General features: G+C 42.1%; 2 protein-coding genes across 3 annotated transcripts; one reads left to right on the top strand and one right to left on the bottom strand.

The window, feature by feature from the left end:
* Positions 1 to 501: 501 nt before the first annotated feature.
* wdr1 (WD repeat domain 1) lies at positions 502 to 9,343 on the bottom strand. The gene is given in 16 exon segments (XM_079218590.1): positions 502 to 1,412; positions 2,075 to 2,219; positions 2,341 to 2,514; positions 2,653 to 2,763; positions 2,936 to 3,023; positions 3,764 to 3,921; positions 3,924 to 3,926; positions 4,589 to 4,672; positions 4,803 to 5,036; positions 5,410 to 5,490; positions 5,688 to 5,765; positions 6,511 to 6,691; positions 6,940 to 7,087; positions 7,207 to 7,297; positions 8,048 to 8,169; positions 9,249 to 9,343. Coding segments are annotated over 16 exon segments (1,821 nt in total). The 5' UTR covers positions 9,265 to 9,343; the 3' UTR covers positions 502 to 1,305.
* Positions 9,344 to 11,442: 2,099 nt separating this feature from the next.
* On the top strand, positions 11,443 to 17,747 carry idh3b (isocitrate dehydrogenase (NAD(+)) 3 non-catalytic subunit beta; the record flags this gene model as incomplete). Of its 2 annotated transcripts, XM_079218603.1 has the most annotated exons (11): positions 11,443 to 11,484; positions 12,453 to 12,626; positions 13,378 to 13,498; positions 13,647 to 13,707; positions 13,803 to 13,935; positions 14,356 to 14,489; positions 14,631 to 14,733; positions 14,841 to 14,987; positions 15,108 to 15,202; positions 15,356 to 15,416; positions 16,013 to 16,850. In XM_079218603.1, 11 exons carry the CDS (start codon positions 11,443 to 11,445, stop codon positions 16,100 to 16,102), a joined length of 1,161 nt encoding a protein of 386 aa, XP_079074729.1. In that variant the 3' UTR covers positions 16,103 to 16,850. The 2 variants fall into 2 exon arrangements, with proteins under 2 accessions (XP_079074729.1, XP_079074730.1); XM_079218604.1 differs by lacking the exons at positions 11,443 to 11,484; positions 16,013 to 16,850 and adding an exon at positions 17,140 to 17,747 and having other exon boundaries at positions 12,598 to 12,626.
* Positions 17,748 to 18,421: the final 674 nt, after the last annotated feature.

Raw genomic sequence — 18,421 nt, 5'->3', positions numbered from 1 at the left:
TGGTATTAACATGCAGTGAAATTCTGTGGAAATTAAACCGCCGATACTCTGATTGAAGGACGACCCACTCTTCCACTGATTGTCAGGGTCTTTTATTGTGAAACTAACAAGTTGAGCTGTTTTGCACGGCTGTCCACAGTGTCGGAGTAATAAAGTGTTTGTTGTTATTCTATTACCTTCATAAAGCAACACAACCTTCTGCTGCACACACTTGTGGGTCACCTCACTCTAGTATCTCACACACACACACACACACACACACACACACACACACACAGGTCAGTCTTTCAATGTGGCCCCAGGACACGTTCACATACATGCTGCTTAAATGATGTGGCCTCATGCGGCTCAGACCACCTCCTAATGGGGTCCGAGTGATCACATGGTGTCTTGGGTGCATTCACACCTAAGAGCTGACCAGAACCCCAGCTCTGAACAGGGTGAGCCTGAATACCACAACATGGCTAGTAGAAAGAGTGTACATCTGCATGAAAGGGAAAATGCATAAAAATGTTTTATTATTCATTAATAACTTCCACCTTGGAAGCGAATGCATAAAGACATGGGGGAGAAAAAAAACAAGTGCCGACAAGCATAGTGGGGCCCAAAGAAAAGCACATCATCAACAACAACAACAACACGGGACCTTCAACTGAACTGACGGCATCGTGGCTGTACGCCTACTTTGTTCTTTCAGTTGATCGTCACCCAGTTCAACAAGAAGAGTTGTGATACATACAAAGTATAAAACCTTAGACAAAGTGAGAAAAAAAAAAAAACCTTGCACCATGAAAATTTAAACGTGTCAGACCACTGCTGCTCAGATTAGTTTACTGCTCATTTCAGTAATGGAACCAAAAGGTTTAATTTTCTTTCAAACATGATTTTGTTGATTTAAAACAAAAACAAAAAAGCCAACTTTCATTTATTTCAACTTACGTTGAAAGTTAAGATGCATTGAGCCCAAAGATTGACACAAGGATTTCAGTTTAAACCGAATGAAAGCTATTACCTATGGAATGTTGAGCTTACAAATAATATTGTGGGTCCACACAGCTCAGAGATGTAAAAGCACTCATGGTTACATCGCATATTTCAACAATTTGCCTCCGTGTTTAGTTGAGGTTAATCACATCAAATAGACGCATCTTGGATCATTTTTTATGGGAGTTCCCCCGAGCCAGAACCAATTTACAATTCAGATGTTTACAGACGCCATAGAACACCGTATAGTGAAAATACAGTAAGAGGAAAGATTTCATTCTACAGTAGTCCTTGTCCCTGGAGATGTGGAAGTCTGTCCGCTCAGTATTTAATCATCCACTGCTTGACGCTGGCGTCATGGGAGGTGGTGACGAGGGTGTGCTCATCCACCCAGGCCAGGCCACTGACGTGGTGCAACCGGTGGGTGTCTGCAGACCAAGAACAAAACAACCGTTAAAGACGTCGTAAGGAAAGCGTTCAATTAAAATACAAGTATTTGTAGCAAAGTTCAATAATCAATACAGACCGAGGTATGAACTAAAGAAAAACAAACCCTGTTGCTGATACTACTTATGGGAGAAATTTGTATGAGCTACCGCTACATTCTGTAATTACCGCTCTATATTAGTCTTCATCTCTAGAGGCAGAGTCAGCCATTCCCATGCTTGCATCATAGGAAATGATTTGTAAATGTATCCGTTTGACATCAGCCTCGCTCTTTGCTGCTGATCTCCTTGAGCCGCTTACCGTTACGACTGAAGCAAACTGAACGTTTCCAACTGCTGCGCAACATTAAAACTGCCGAAACAGTGTTTTTTTATTGTGGAACGGCCACAAGTAACAGTCATCTTCCACATGTGTTGACAGCTGCTGAAGGAGTCTCTGCAGTAGCATCAAACTATACTTGCTGTTACCACAGACGTCTCCAAAGCAACCAGGAGCAAAATATTTACTTTAAGCGCCGCTACATGCTCTCATTGCATAATGAATCATCTCCGCAAAACATGTCCTGTTGCCTTTGAGTGTTTTGATCTAGTTGCAGAGTGACTTCCAAGTGCATCAGTGTGTACTTGTGACCTGTACGGCCTACCTGGGATCTTAATCCTCTTGTCTGAATCAGCAACCGTCCAGATGAACACCATCATGTCCATCCCACCAGTCGCAAAGTGCTCATTGTCAGGTGACCAGGCCAAAGTCACTGGTTTGGCGTGGTGTCCGTAAAACTCATTTTTGACCTGGTGGGGAAAAAGAAATGCATATAAGAGACGACTAACTTTTACAAAACCCCTACGTGGGCTGGATATTCAGGAATGCAACAAATAGATATTATAAAGTATGCAGGACAAAGATGTTTACCGAGTAGTTGTCAGCCACATTAAAAGCTGTGGCAACTTTCTTATCGTCGATGACAGCCAGATAGGCGCCATCGTTAGAGTAAGCCATATCCGTGATCGCCCCTGCAGACTTGAGAGTTTGACCCTCGTCCTTCAGAGAGTTGCCCTGAATGGTGTACAGACGGATCCCCCCATCCTGAGGAGGAACAAGGGAAAACAATTAAGGTGTGATGAAGTGTGCAGGTTCCTGTGATGGTTCCTTAAAAATGGAGCACTACTAAAATACCAAGATATGCTATTATCACCCTAAACTTGAAAGCAGATTTCCACTTACTGCACCCCCAACAGCAGCAACGGTTCCCCCAGGATGGAGAGCGCCAACCTCTGCTTCATAGTCGAGATTGTCCAATGTGAAGACTTTCTTCTTGTCCTTCAGCAAGACAATCTAGAAGAAGCGAGGGATGACGAATGATGGCATCAAAATAAGACAGTTTGCAGCCACAGGGTTAAAATATTGGGTGGGTTATGTAAAGCACTGGAAGTGCAACAATGTGTCCACAGGAGAATCATTAAGATCATAACTAATTTAGGCAATGACGACAAAACGGAGGCATTACCTGCCCAATGCACACAGCCAGTGACAGCCCTCCTGCTGCTGCGGACACACTCTTTGGCTGGAAATCCATCTTCACCACATCGGAGGCACTGAAAACCACCAATAAGAATGCTTAGCCATTTTATAAATAATCCTAACAGGAGGTGAACAAAAATATGGAATTCCGAAAGCAAAAAGTCAGCCATTACAGGGACATTCAAGACATAAACGGAGTTTAAAAAAATCAAAAGATACACTTTTATTGCCCGTACCTGTAGTGCCATTTATAGATCTAGACTGCTTTGGTGAGTTGCATAGTTTTGGTGATTTCCACCAAAGAGACGTCTGCCTCAAATGTCATGGGACTATATGGCACTCGCCATGTGCCACACATTATAGAACTCACACAAGTGATTTCTGGTGAGAGACTTAGAGAAAATTGGCGTCTAGAGCACCACAAGCCATAACGTCCCAGGATAATGGAGGGAAGGCAGACTTCCAACTCACACCAAAACAATATTGATTGATAAACAGCACTCATTTTTGAATTGCCATTTTCCATCCACCTTATACTAAAATATTGACTTGATGCATAGCACAACTATGTTCTTGGGGTTGTGAATGACAAATTCTCAAGTAACATCATTACTTATAATCTATGTGACAGATTATGAGACATTGGTACATCGACCTATTACCAACAGTCATAAACTTCACAACTTAAAGTCTTTTCTTCCAGGCGGCTGCTTTGCACAGACTGGCTTCCAGTATCATTACCAGACAAAAACACAGAACAGCGTCACAATCCACACTCTCAGTTATCTGCACAGCCAACCAGCATGAGCCCTACCTGTACTCCGTCTTGGCGAGGTTGGTGTAGCGCAGCGTATCATCCATGCTGCACGTCACCAGCTGGTTGGCTTCGTCCGTCACCATCTTGCTCACCTGGTTGCTGTGGCCCTTCCCCAAGAAGCAGTCGTTCTCCCCAGTTTCTGCATCCCAGTAATGTGAAGCTTTCGTTAAGGGAAAAACATTGACATGCGCGTGTCAGAATGCAGAGTCAGCCTGCCCTCCACCCAGGACTTGTGAGTCTCCAGAGTCAGGAAGCATCACTGCAGACCCTTCACACCCTGGACACCTCCTCCCTTCTGCGATCCTGGCACCAAGATTTAATCTAATGCATAGATGAAGGCATCTTTTTATAAATCCAAAAAAAAACTAGTGACTGTACCACAAAAGCAAATCCATCATGACATGATATCCAACATGATATTGACTGCATTAGAAAGATCCCTGCTCGGATAAAGTTACTACCCACTACACTCTAAATCCTATCCAATTCTGGTGGTTCAAGCTTGCGGTCTTCATTTATTGATTAAAATAATATCCCAGCCTATTTTTTTTTTGAGAGTGCGAGTTTCATCTCCTCTCAAAAAGCCCAAATTAGAGCCAAATGAACGAAAATGCACCATCTCATAGACTTCATTTGGGCTGCAGGACCTTCCATTTCATGGAAAGGGCTTTAATTTGTGCTAAAGAACCCTCGAGTTAAGCTGCCAACAATCTAAAACTGAACATTTGCAATTAACACATGCCTCTACATTTGCCAGAGCATCTCTAAACGATCAAAAGGATCCTTATGGGGGACCTCATTTATCAGCGAAAGGATATTGACGTGTCCATCATGACTCCCTGAGTAGATGTATGGTCTCCCATCCTTTTTGTGAACGGTCAGACACTGGATGGATTTGCTGTGACCCTGTTGGATGAGCAAGTGCATGTTTTCAGAGAAGTGCACGTAAGAAGAGTTAATGTAGAATATCAACTTAATACCAATAAAAGCTTATGATAAAGTGGAAGAAACTCAGAATATCCAGGAAGGGCCTGACCTTGATGGTGCGGATGGGCCGGTCAGGGTTGTTCTTGTCCAGGTAGTTGATGTACCCTGACAAGGAGATGGTGAGGAGGTGGTCGTTCTGCCACAGGCAGCCCAGCTGCTGGTCCGTCACATCAGCACCCAGGTTGAAGGTGGTGACGGCCGTACCTGTGCCAACGTCCCACAGTTTCACGGTCTTGTCCCCTGAGGCAGAGATCAGTTGGGAGCTGTCAGAGCTCCAGCTGACCTGGAGGATTTAAAGCAGGGAGGAGGGGGGGGTTATATTAATGTGCATGGAACCAAAAAGGTGCACATTTGGGCGGGGTGGAGAAAGTTCAAAATCAATTTTCCCTCAACAGAACCAACAGTTATTTGGAAAATTATTAAAAAAAAAAAGTGTAACTTGAGGACAGAAGGAGATGCTTTCAGAACACATAATCCACCGATTTAATAAAAAAAAAATTTAAAAAAAAAAGGGAAAAAAGCAGAGGAGGTGTTCTTCACACTCGAGGCAGACTGCATGCCAACTCTGGGAAAAATAAACTAAAACCCATCCAGCTAACCAATACCGAATGTAGCGTCAACTTTTACGGTAAAAAATTTAAATAATAGCGACTTACGGCATAGATGCCTCCTTTGTGGGCCTTCTCTCCACCCAGTGAGGAAATAAGCTTTCCTTCTTTTCCATCGTAGAGAAACATCTGTGGAAATATTGCTCATTAGACAGATGTAGGAACAAATATTTCTAATATTTTATTTATAAACCGGCCACTGAGGTGGAGACGTCCTCAGATAACATTTGCATCGTTTCTGTAGATATCATCGTGATGGTTTCGTTAATTATTTTGGTATGGCCAATCTTACTTTGAACTGGTCATATGGTCACGTGATGACTCACCTGACCGTCAGCACCAGCTGTAACACACACATTTCCATCTGGAGAGAAGCGAACACAGTTGACAAACTGGCTGTGGTCCTTTAGCGGTCAGAGGGGAAGAAGAGAGGGAAATGATTCATGAGGAAACATGGTTCACGTCAACATACTGTCCATATTTGGCACCGTTTTAGACTTTTATTCTATCATCAAAGTGATGACATACAAGTCAAACTGGCACGTAGAACGAATACATATATTTATCATTCGCTCTCATCTTATTGACAAAAAGATATTCATAGTCCTTTACTTGAGACAATCAGAGCAGTTTCATTTTGACACAACATAATGTACATGCAACTATCCCCACTACAGGTCAGCATACACAATGTGCTTTAATTGAATGAGAAAACAAACTGCTGACAGTCTAAAAATAAATAGGATTTTTAAGCAGAAGACAAAACGTGGTGCTCAATAGTGTTTTAGGCCCCAAGTGTTTCTGGAAGAGTGTGGCTCACTCATTCTCCCAGAAGTTACAGGGGAAGTGGGTTATGTAATTTGGAAACAAGGAAACAGTCAACAACCAGGGTGGGGCCGACTTGAGATGACCGGCGGGCTTTCAGAATAAGGGCGCTGGTTCAAAGTCAGAGACATTCCTTCACCTCCTACGATGTCTGCGTTTGTTGGAGGCCGATGTTTTGTTTCTACTCGCACTGCAAGTTGCTGATGGCATCTAGGCCTTTGAGTTTTCTGCATATCAGATCAACCAGCTTTGCTCTAATTGCTTTGCCTAAACACAAATTCCTATGAGGGGGGGATGGGGCCAAAGTTAATCTCTGCGACTCACTCGTAGTGTGAACTCGAACTTGAAGGGCGGCCCTTTGAAGAAAGACCCGCAGGTGTCGTCACTGGCCGTGGCGAGGCGGTAAGGGCGCGTCTGCTTTATGTCCACGCTGTTGATGTGCTTGGAGTGTCCGTGGAGATCCCCGACCGAGGAGCCGGTGTCCCACAGGAACACGGCACCAAACCTGCAGCGGGAGAACAACGTGCAGGAAAACGTTCCAGGAAAAAGACAGTATACACAAAAGCGTACGCAGAATATTGCTCCATGCTGACAGACTAAAATACTGATTGACTTATTTATAATTGTATTGATGTTTAAGATATCTAATACAGTTAATAGCCTGACATAATTCCATCAAAACACCACATTTGCATGTTCAACATTAATAAAAAGATCTAAAGCAAACAGTTAATGAAAACCCCTCAGACTCACTTCTCTCGTCCGTCCCCAACAACCGCCATCCTCTTGCTATCCTCGGTCCAGGCGATGTCCTTGACCTTGCCAGAAATGGGCGTGTACTCGTACTTGAGAATGTGCTCTTTCTGGGTGGTGTCCCAGATGCGGATCTTTCCTGATACATCTAAAAAAGGAGATAAAAACAATTGTTTTAGTAAAGTTATGTACTTTACTCTGGTAACTACACACCCACACACACACACACACACACACACACACAGTTGTTGACATCTGGTTGTTTACCTCCAGATGCAATGTAGAATCCACTGGGGGAATACTTGGCAACAGTAACCGTGTGGGCATGTTCGGTATAAATGTCTGCTATGGCCGGATTCTGTAAGGGCAGAGAATGAGAGACATCAGCAGGTCTGCAACTGACAGAGGCAGTTCACTTTTAAATTGGTTTAGTATTGTTTGTTTGTTTATATATATATATATATATATATATATATATATATATATATATATATATATATATAATTTTTTTTTTACCTGGGCCATATTTTCAGAGTTTGGGCCACTGGTCCAGTTACTTATGATAACATTTCACGTGTTAGATTAATTTAGTAAATGTAAAAAAGGGACACATCCCTGTAGGATTGTGTCCGCTGTAATATAAACAGTGGGAGTGATCACACAATAACTTTTTAGTTAAACTGCAATATCTTTAAAAAAGAAAGAAAAATACATTTAAAAAAACAACATGAGGCGTTACTCGAAGATGTTTCATACATTTTGTACAACTGGTTCCTGATAATTCAGAGTAACTGAACACCAGCTGAAAATCTTAAATTTCGCTGACATCCACAGTTTGATGATGTCATCTTGCTGTTGTGCCCCCAGACGTCACCCACATGCTGGTCACGGGTGCAACAGAGGCTCCGTTTGACCGTGCCGTTCAACACAAAGATTTTTTGTGTTGAGTCACAGAATCCAAAACGATCAAAGCAATGTACTGTAATGTGTTAGTAAAATGCATTCTTGACCATTATGACTAACGGCAGAGCCGAGAGCCAGATTGGCATAATTACAAAAGCAGGCACTTAACACTTGTTAATATGTATTTCATGAAGATAAACATTACTTCAATGTTCCTGATGATGACACACTTCCCATTGGTATACAGGAAGTTGTTGCCTTTGGGATCACCGCCAATCACTTTTGCAACTCCCCTCTCCATCTGTGGGAGGCTGGCAAATACATGCTCTAAGAAATAAAAGATAATATAAAGCATTTCGGTTAATACAGCATAAACAAACATACGGACGATGTTACATTGAACATCCAGGGCTACTCCAGTTGATAGAGTCTGATATCTTGCGCTGCCATGACTAATATTTTTTGCAGCTAGGATACGAGTATGCAGAGTTAATTCTGCATCAATCATTCTGATGAGTTGGTGTGTTGAACATGGCTGCGGACCTCACAGATATGCATTCATTAAAAGTTGATTTTTCAACAAAAAGATTTTTAAAAAGATGGCAGAAGACGACGTTTAAGTGCACACACTTAATGGTAAAAATAATAATTACAAAAACGATATAAATGCACTTCCTGATACTGTGCCTCATCTTTATTTGCAGGATGCAAATGGTTTTCCAAGATTATACTGATAACTGGATGTTTTTTGTTTGCTATATTCTGTGGTTATGTAACGTTATTGTCTAAAAAAAGAAAAACACATAAATCCTCACGCACAATTATTTTAGTGGCGTTGCTTATACATTCCCAACACAAAGCCTGGGAGCAGTACTTGAACACCTTTAAAAGGAGGTCGGTGCATTTTGAGGCTTCCGCATTGGCTCTAAATAAATTCTTATCGTGATCAAAAAAAAAAATAAAAAAATGACAGCCCTACTCTTCACTTCCCGCAGCCACAGCCACAGCCCGTCCCCTGCGCCCTGCTTCCCCAGCAGGAGTCCCCGACATGTCAGCCAGCCTCCGTGCGTCTGGGCATGTCACAACAACGCGAACTATTTCCTGACTGACGTTAGCTCGGCTGGATCACGCCAACTTGAATCAACTGCTGCGTAATGCACTGCGCGTCGGGGCCGCAGCGTCTCCACGGCACGTAGTCAGACACGGAGGAATGTAAACTGTGATTAAAAAAATAAATAAGAATAGTCTTTAGTCTGCTGAATTACGTGTGAACCCCACGCAGCTATGGGCGAGGCTAGCTCGCTGGCCGACTGGCTTGATCTGCGGAAGAATGTCGTCAACAATTAAAGAGTTCCGGCGCTTTTATTTCCCTCTCTGCCGCCGCTATTACAAATAAACAGACTTACTCAGTTCGTGCGACATGTTGCTTGCTGGTCACTTGCTTCACGTTACTCTCCACAAATGAATGAAAAGGTGAAGCTCCCCCGGCTGTGCACTCCCCGATCACACAAACACGGAAGCGGGCGCAGCGCTCTTCTGCCTGTCTTTGCCCATATATAGTAAACTCAGCCACGAGCCATGCGCGACGTCACGGTGGGATTTTATCCCACAGTCCGGTCTTTCAGGCTCTAAGGCAATTACACCCAGTTTAGGGCTGCAACGATGTGTCTATTGATTGATTTGTTGTCAACTATTAAGTGATCATCAGTTACCTCTGAGTAATTCTTCACAAAAATAAAACAACATTATCTGATTCTGGTTAATTTTACACTGGATATCTGTTGAGTTGAAGACAAAACAAGACATTTGAGAATGTCATCTTGAGCTTTGGGAAACTCTAATATACATTTTCACCATGCTCTGGCATTTCATAGACAAAACAACGACTCTTAAATTGAGAAAATAATCAACAGATTGATCGATATGGAAAGTAGTTGTGCCCGAGCCGAGCTGGTGCTTTTCTTCATATGCTATCGTTACATTCAAGTAACATTATTTTGAGAATTGAATACCTATATCTGTATATTCATACACATATAACAAATATAGCCAGATAGATAGATAGATAGATAGATAGATAGATAGATAGATAGATAGATAGATAGATAGATAGATAGATATATCAATAATATATTCCTTTATTAGTCCCGCAGTGGGGAAATTGCAGGATTACAGCAGCAGACAGGTAAAGTGCACACAAGAGACACATAGTAAAAAAAGATAGATAGTTAGAGGATACTCAGCTGTGTGGCGCCAATGTAATGATTTCAAAACAAAATAAGGAGGAGGGCTTTGCCTGAGAGGTCGAGTTCAGGGCAAATTCTCCACTATTTCAGATGCCCCACATTGCCCCCCAAAAAATGCGACCATGAATACCCAAATTAAATACCCAACAAGGTAAATGAAGACTATTTGTCTGTCAGACTATAGCCACGGATCTACAGTCTCACGGTGGTAAGTTTAACACCTGATGTCATCCTGTGTGTCAGCAGAGAGCGTCACTTACCTGGAATAGGATGGGGAACCCCCTGACCTATTTAGGATGGGTCCATTTCAGAGGGTGGGGGCATGAGTGGCAGCAGCAAATGTAATGTTGCAACAATGCAAATTGTTAAAGACAATATTCAAAGCAACTTATGGAAAGCGTTGTATGCGTTAGTGTGACAATGTGCATCCTCAGCTGTTCACATAAAGATGGACAGGAGGCACCAAGAGGGACTTTTTGGCCCCCTGAGCTCAGCTCAACAACAGCTCTGACACAATAAATAACTGTAAAGCATGTTCCAGGGGCCCTGTGGCACTGGGCCCTGAATCAGTCAAATTGAATTGAACATTATATGTATTGCATAATACGTTTTTCCTGTTTCCTATTTTGTACACCTCTCAAAATATTACATATCTGTTTTTTTCGCCTATATTCTCCTATGCTGTACCATCTTCAGATTCAGTTTGCCATCGTCACATATGAAGACTTCTCAAAAGAGCAAATGAGCACATACAGACATACAGACAACCGTTGCTGTGTTTTTACACTACCACACCTTTAGCTGCAGATCTAAGCATTGTGTCAGGTGTATCATTATATAGATTGTGTGTGTGTGTGTGTGTTATTTTTGTGGTTTGTTTGTTTGTTTTTTCTCTACTCAGAGATATGAACCGGGAAAGCTGTCACAGTGAGCGAATGGAAACCAGAGGATGAGATGACTCTGTATTGCTTAATATACCTAATAGTCATTTCTACCCCACAGATTATTTATTTAGAGTCATTTGCACAGGCACAGGACAGGAAGGCCCTACATTGGAAATCTTGTGCGTATTTTTCTGGGACAACTTTGGGAAAGAAAGAAAGGCAGTTAATAGAACAGCATAGAAAATGCTCATTATATGCAAAACAAATCATGTTACAAGCCCCTGTCTTGTCTCAAAGCTCTGTTTCCTCTGTGTTAGTAAATAATGTTTCAGAATGGCAATGTGACACGACCTCTGCAGAAGACAGTGTCCTTCTCTCTCCACGCGGGGGCGCTGTTGTTCCGCAGTGAACGCGCTGCCGTTACTGAACCACCGAAGAAGAAGAAGCTCAGTTGCTGCGCGCCTGAAACGATGGCGGCCACCCTGAGAGGAAGCTTAGTAACATTGGTCAAGGTGAGTGCGGAGACGGTGTTTACGTGTTTATTTTAACAGGTGGGGTTTTCTACCTAATTAAAGTTGTATTTGTTGAACTCGAGCAGCATTAATTCTAACCTGTGACAGAAAGAGTCGCACCGGTTCGTGTCATTCGTGTGATGTTGCGAACCACGAGCCGTTGAGCAGCCAAAACCAGATAAAAAAACTTTTTTTGGGTCCAGCTGGGTTTTGTCAGCTGGTCAACCAGTAAAGAAATCTCGGTCGTCAGTAGATGTTCCACAAACAAGTCAATGTCCGCCTTGTGTTCTGGGTTACGTGAGCTAAAGGAGCTAAAGAAGCTAACGGTAGGCTAACTCAGGTATTCCTAGACTAGATCAGTCTGTCATCACTGATCTATAATACAACTATTTAATGTGTGTGTGAGGGTTCAGAAGAGACGTGCAGTTGTCACGTGGAGACTTGAGTTGTCCTTTTAGATAGATGACAGCTGAAGTGAACTGTGTATGTGATGTCATGCATGTTGCCCACAGGTCAGTGGCTGATGATCTTCAGGATCCTCTTGAAACATGTCAACAGAAACAGCAAAGCCACACCCATCTCTGCCCCCTCAGTCTGGCTAATCCAGCACATGTGAAACCTCACATTGATGCGAACATCATATAAAGAAGAAGAAGAACTTTATGTATATAGCACCTGCAGTGACGCAAAGCATGTAGACGTAGCAACAATAAGACAATAGAAAACAAACAAATGAATCAATGAAACAAAATGAGAGTAACAAAAGAATTGTAAAGGGACCCCAAAAAACACCAGTACTCTCATAAAGCAACATTTCTCGTGTAATATTGCTCATTCATACCTTGTATTTCATTCATCTCTTGCAAGATAAATCATGATGATAGTGAAAGGATTGAAACATCCTGCACAAAATTCGGGCAACAGTTTCACAATGAAGTTGTACTTAACGGTGTCGTCTTCTCCCCCAGGGCCTGAGTAGCCCCCGGTGGCAGCAGCTGGCCTCTCGACCCTTGAGCGTCTCTGCGGGCCGCTGCGGCCCAGAAGCCCCACCGGCGCGCGCTGATGCCATCTTTAAGGTCACCATGGTGCCGGGTGACGGCGTGGGACCCGAGCTGATGACTGCCGTCAAGGATGTGTTCAGGGTACTTTTTACAATGACCGATGGAATCATTATGCTCATATTGCTGCACGATGTTATCGTATTATTATTTTTGTTTGATTTAGTTTTTGTCTCAATTATTCAGCATGTATTCATGCTGAGCAGGCTTCTTACGGTCATGGAAAACCTGGAAAAGTCATGGAATTTTAAAATGGTTATTTCCAGGCCCGGAAAAGTCCTTGGAAAAAAATAAAATCCCAAAAGTTTAGTAAAAGTCATGTAAATGTGTTATATTCATGTGTTCATGACGTTCATTTACGCTGAGTTTTAAATAATTAATATGCTTTTAAAAGAAAGACGCTCAAAATATAAGCAGGCATACATACAGGCATCTATATAAATGTTTATTCTTTTAATCAAACTATTGTCTCATTCATTTGTGTCATTTAAGGTTTACTGTATGCTTTGTGTTCTCATTGTTAGTTTAAATACTACTTTTTCTCACTTTTTCATGTTTCCACGAAATGTGTTGTATATACTAAATGTTTGGTCATGGAAATTTGGTTTAAAGTCATGGAAATCCATTGGTCAAAATGTGTATGAACCCTGCTTTGCGTCTCAGGTGAGAGATGTGTCTGGGAAGATTTCCCAAAATGTTTGCTCATGGAAATTTGGTTTAAAGTCATGGAAATCCATTGTTCAAAATGTGTATGAACCCTGGCTGAGTCACATCTTTTAATTTTGTTGTTCTTCTAATGGCTGATTTTAAAGTATTTTTAAAATGTGTTATCCAGGCTGCAGATGTCCCAGTAGAATTTGAGGAGTTTCACCTGAGTGAGGTACAGAACATGGCCAGTGAGGAGAAGCTGGAGCAAGTGCTAACCTCAATGAAGAACAACAAAGTGGCCATGAAAGGTAGCTTTACTTATTATTGTTATTATTATTATTATTATTATTATTATTGTGTCAACGCTCATCGTTCACCCCATTTAATAAAAACTGAGTTATTTAGAAGACCGCAATGGACTTAATATGTACGTTCATGACATGCTATGTTATCCAGGAAAGATTCACACACCCATGGAATTCAAAGGAGAGCTGGCTTCATATGAGATGAGACTGAGGTAAAACCAGGAAACTACATGGGTATCTTTGTGTGTAATTATTATATATTTTTTTTCTGTTTTCAAAAACTACTATTTCCCTATCCATTCCCCAGGCGTAAACTGGACCTGTTTGCTAATGTGGTTCATGTGAACAGCCTGCCGGGCTACAGCACTCGCCACAACAATCTGGACCTGGTCATCATCCGCGAACAGACTGAGGGGGAGTACAGCTCCCTTGAACACGAGGTAAACGACACTCCTCCTCGCTGCAAGAGGGGTTTAAAACCCACATGAAGAGGAAGTGTCTTTCTCTAAAGAGGGAGATTTGGCTCCCATTAAACCGGGTATCAAAACAAAGATGAATAACTCTGCCAGAGGTGCTGAAATAGTACAATGTGTGTGTCTTTTAATTCTATTCTAATTTTTGAACAACTTATTGAGGGGGCTTAAGTTCATTGCTTCTCATACAATGGTTCTTTAGCTGTCTTGGAGACGCAGTTCATTGTGAAAGTTAGTTGGCTGTGTGACCATGTACTGCTTCATCCGGTCCGTCAGACTGAAAAGTGTTACTTGTAAAGTGTTTATAATTCTCTTGCATTGTTGATAGTCACAGCTTCATTAAGACTGGCCGCATTAAAATGGGTGCACCCTCTTCCTGCTGCGTAGAGCGTGCCGGGTGTGATCGAATGTTTGAAGATCATCACCAGAGTTAAGTCAAGGCGCATCGCCAAGTTCGCCTTTGATTACGCCACCAAGAAGGGACGAAGCAAGGTCACCGCTGTCCACAAGGCCAACATCATGTAAGGATATAGAAAAGCTCCCTCTTTGCGTTTTTATTATAAAAATAAAAAAAGTAATTTCTCTTAAAAGAATGTTAATTGTTTGGTGGTGCTTTGCATTGTAGTTACAGCAACACTTCCTCATCTTCTGTCTTATTACAGGAAATTAGCAGACGGCTTGTTTCTGCAGAGCTGTGCGGAGGTGGCAGAACTGTACCCCAAAATCAAATATGAGAACATAATCATTGATAACTGTTGCATGCAGGTATATGCGGCCTCACGTGTCCTTCCCCTGACTTTATTAATTAATGATCAGCTGCTTCGGTACAAGTGTCACATTTCCTTCTCACTGTACGTGTTACTTTGCTGCAGCTGGTCCAGAACCCGTACCAGTTCGACGTGCTGGTCATGCCCAACCTGTACGGGAACATTATCGATAACCTGGCAGCAGGGCTGGTGGGAGGAGCGGGAGTTGTTCCTGGGGAAAGCTACAGTGCAGAGTATGCTGTGTTTGAGACTGTGAGTTTCCACTGACTGTTCACTTCAGAAAAAAGCGATTTTACGCTAACTTGGTGGTGGAGAGGACGTACAGGACTCCGGCAGTGTCGTACTTTACGCCTCGTCTCTTTTCCCTTGCAGGGGGCACGCCACCCCTTTGCACAAGCCGTAGGCCGGAACATCGCCAACCCCACGGCCATGCTGCTCAGTGCCGCCAACATGCTCAGGCACCTCAAGTGAGTGGTCTTCTTGGTTTTTGTTGAAAGTCGCCAGTTGGCCCACCGCACAACGCCCGACTGAGAAAACAGTCTTAAGTGCCCGTTTTGTCTGAACGTTGACATGTGCATGATAAAGAATAGGGCCTTAAGTGTCACTGTATTGTATTGCAGCCTGGAATATCACTCCCAAATGGTGTCGGATGCTGTCAAGAGGGTCATCAAACAGGGCAAGGTAAGGGTGTGGATGCCCACAGGTTCATTCAGGTTGTTTCTGTGGAGACACAGCCATGACAACACTAACTAACCATTAACACATTTGTATTGAACAACCTTTCAAGTGTACTTTAGTGTGTTAGAGAGCCTTTGATTACTTACTGTTCACAAATGCTCATTTATCTTACTTTAGCTCTCTTGCATTTCTCTTCCTCGCTCATTTCCAACCTTATAACCGCGCTATATGTTACCAGGAAAACCAATCTTTTTCTTTTTAAACCAACTGCCTTTTGCATCTGATCCATGTTGACCGTAACACACTGACACAAGCATGAAGTCGGGGCAGATCAAATGCATGGTCGATTCATCTCTAAAAACTCAACTTAAAGTTCTTTCAGTTGGTGTAGATTTTGTATCGGAGGCAACTGGGTGAATGTAAGAAATGATTAATTTAAAGGAAAGCCTGTCATTTGTCTGCACAGTTGTCTGAAGTGCCCTTCCTCTCCCTCCTCCTTTTCCTTTAATTCCCTCCCCTCCTTGTACCCCGTTATCCTGTGTGTGTGTGTGTGTGTGTGTGTGTGTGTGTCTGCACGTCCATCTGTCTGCACGTCCCAGGTGCGGACACGAGACCTCGGTGGTTACTCTACCACTGGCGACTTTGTGGGTGCTGTGGTGGAAAGCCTGCGTCACCGGCCTGTTTACTAAGATGTGTCGTCGCCGTTCCTTAAATCTGGACTTTGCTCTCGACGTGAACCAATGAATGCTGCCGTTAAGACTCACCTGCCCTCTCATTACCAAAAAGACAGTTGTGCCCGAGCACCACGATGTATGCCGTTCTATCCACTGTGCCTTGTGTTGAACTTCACTAAAATACATCTCATGGATTTATATCGTACATCAACATCATCGTTACCTTTTTTAAATGTTTTTAAAACCTTCCTATGTGGTGCCCGTAAAGCCGGTCCTCTAATCATGGAGTGCACAGCAGCTTCACTGGGTTGTATTTCAAATTCATGAACTCAGGATTTTCTGATTCACTTTTAGTCTTCCAAAACAAATGAAAATGGGTCATCATGTTATATATTTAAACAAAATGTTCCAAGGTCGCGTATGAAAAGGATTTGTATGAGATGGCGCTGCTCGTTCCCATAGAAGTTTCCATGCCACCGATGCTGTAAGAATGAACAGCGCTGCTCTGTCACCTCTTCAGCTGTCATGCTTTGTGGAACGAGTCGCCAGCTGCTAACCGCCAACATTAAAAGATACTGTCATGCATTCGTCACTGCGCTCTTATTTTGACCTTTTGGTGCAATCTGAATGTATGCCGCTTTTCGTACCTGCATATTAAAGTTTGTCAAATGTGTGATCTGACACAGAATAAATAACATTCTGTCTCTTCACAGTCACAGTTGGACTGAATGATGTTACTTTGGTTAAATACTAAAAAAATAAGATCATATTAGATGCCTGTTGGACAGCTGGAACACTGTTTGTGAACATTAACACTATCTAGTTTAAAATGTACATTATGCAAATATGTGTATAGCCTATTGTGAGGTAAAGAAAATGAGCGAAAATAAAGAAGAGGAACATATCTTAGGAAATTAAACAGTTTTCTAAAAGTCACACACTTAGTGTGCAGTTTTCAAAGGCTCTCTAACATGCAGGCCATGGAACTGTATGTGGACATGTGTTGCTGCAGCTGTGCATATAGTAACAAACTGTTCTTATGTTTGCAACAGGTGCGCACTGGAGACCTGGGAGGCTACGCCTCCAGCGACGAGTTCACCCAGGCTGTCATTGCTAACCTGGCAGTCTGAGCTTTATATTTGTAAATCTGTCAGCTGCTGAGACACACGCACGCACACACACACACACACACACACACACACACACACACACACACACACACACACACACACACACACACACACACACACACACACACACACACACATGTTGTTGTTTTTTCTCCATTTATTTACATCCTGTTAAACTGATCTCTTGAATGATTGTACACATACAGTATATTCCAGCAACAGTTGTCACACATTTTCCAATTGAAATGCAGCTATAATATCCACAACCTCTGGCTTGCAGTTGAGTTTACCGCATTAACTTTGACAGCTAAGGCAAAGTAAAGTCTTACAACCAGTACAAAACATGTTACCGTGCCGGCAGACATTTATAATCTTTTCTCTGGCAACATCCTGTAACTTCTTCTTAATTGTTTTAACCAGCAGTCAAAACATGGTTGACGTATACGTTCTTATTATTTATTAACTTCCAAGTTGTAGCTTCATTGCGTCTTTGTTCATGATGAAATATTAATGATAAATGATATATAACATCTTGTGTGCAAATTCCTTGTGTGAATGTTAGTAGATGATGGAGAGCTATAGAACATGTTACGGTGGCTCAGTCAGCAGAACGCCCCTCAGCTTGAGGCTGCTTTTCCACACACATGCTTGTCAGGTGGACTGCAGGATCTATAAAGAAGCTGCTGTGTAGCAGGCTGCTATATGAGCCAGGTCCTGATGACCATGGACAAGAAACTGGAGAAATCCGCTCTGGTCTTTCACTAATGCACAGAGTCTATTCATCAACTAGTAACTTTGGCTGCAACTAATGATTACTTTGATTGTGGTTCAATCAATTCATTTCTGGTTCAGAAAAATGTAAAATGCAATTTTTTCAAACCCCAATTTAAAGTGTGTGTTTTTTCCATCAGACAGTATAAAAGTCAGTTAACTTAATAAAAAGACTTATGATGAAAATATTCACCACTGACAAACAGAATTTCTAACATAGTTATACAACTTTACCATTAAAACCATCAGTTTACACATTGAGCTATTTTTATTGACTTTTAAGGCAATAGATATTTTCATTGTATAGAACCCAACACTGACATATTTATTACAATTTGATCAGACAAGTCAAAAAATATAACAATACATTAATAAATAATATTGGTGGTTACATAATTCAAATATGTTTTTTTATGCAAAGTTTTATACTTTT

Source organism: Taurulus bubalis, assembly GCF_910589615.1.
Source record: "Taurulus bubalis genome assembly, chromosome: 5".
Taxonomy (NCBI): Eukaryota; Metazoa; Chordata; class Actinopteri; order Perciformes; family Cottidae; genus Taurulus; species Taurulus bubalis.
The sequence above is the reverse complement of the archived record's forward strand: the minus strand, read 5'-3'. Positions and strand labels throughout refer to the sequence as shown.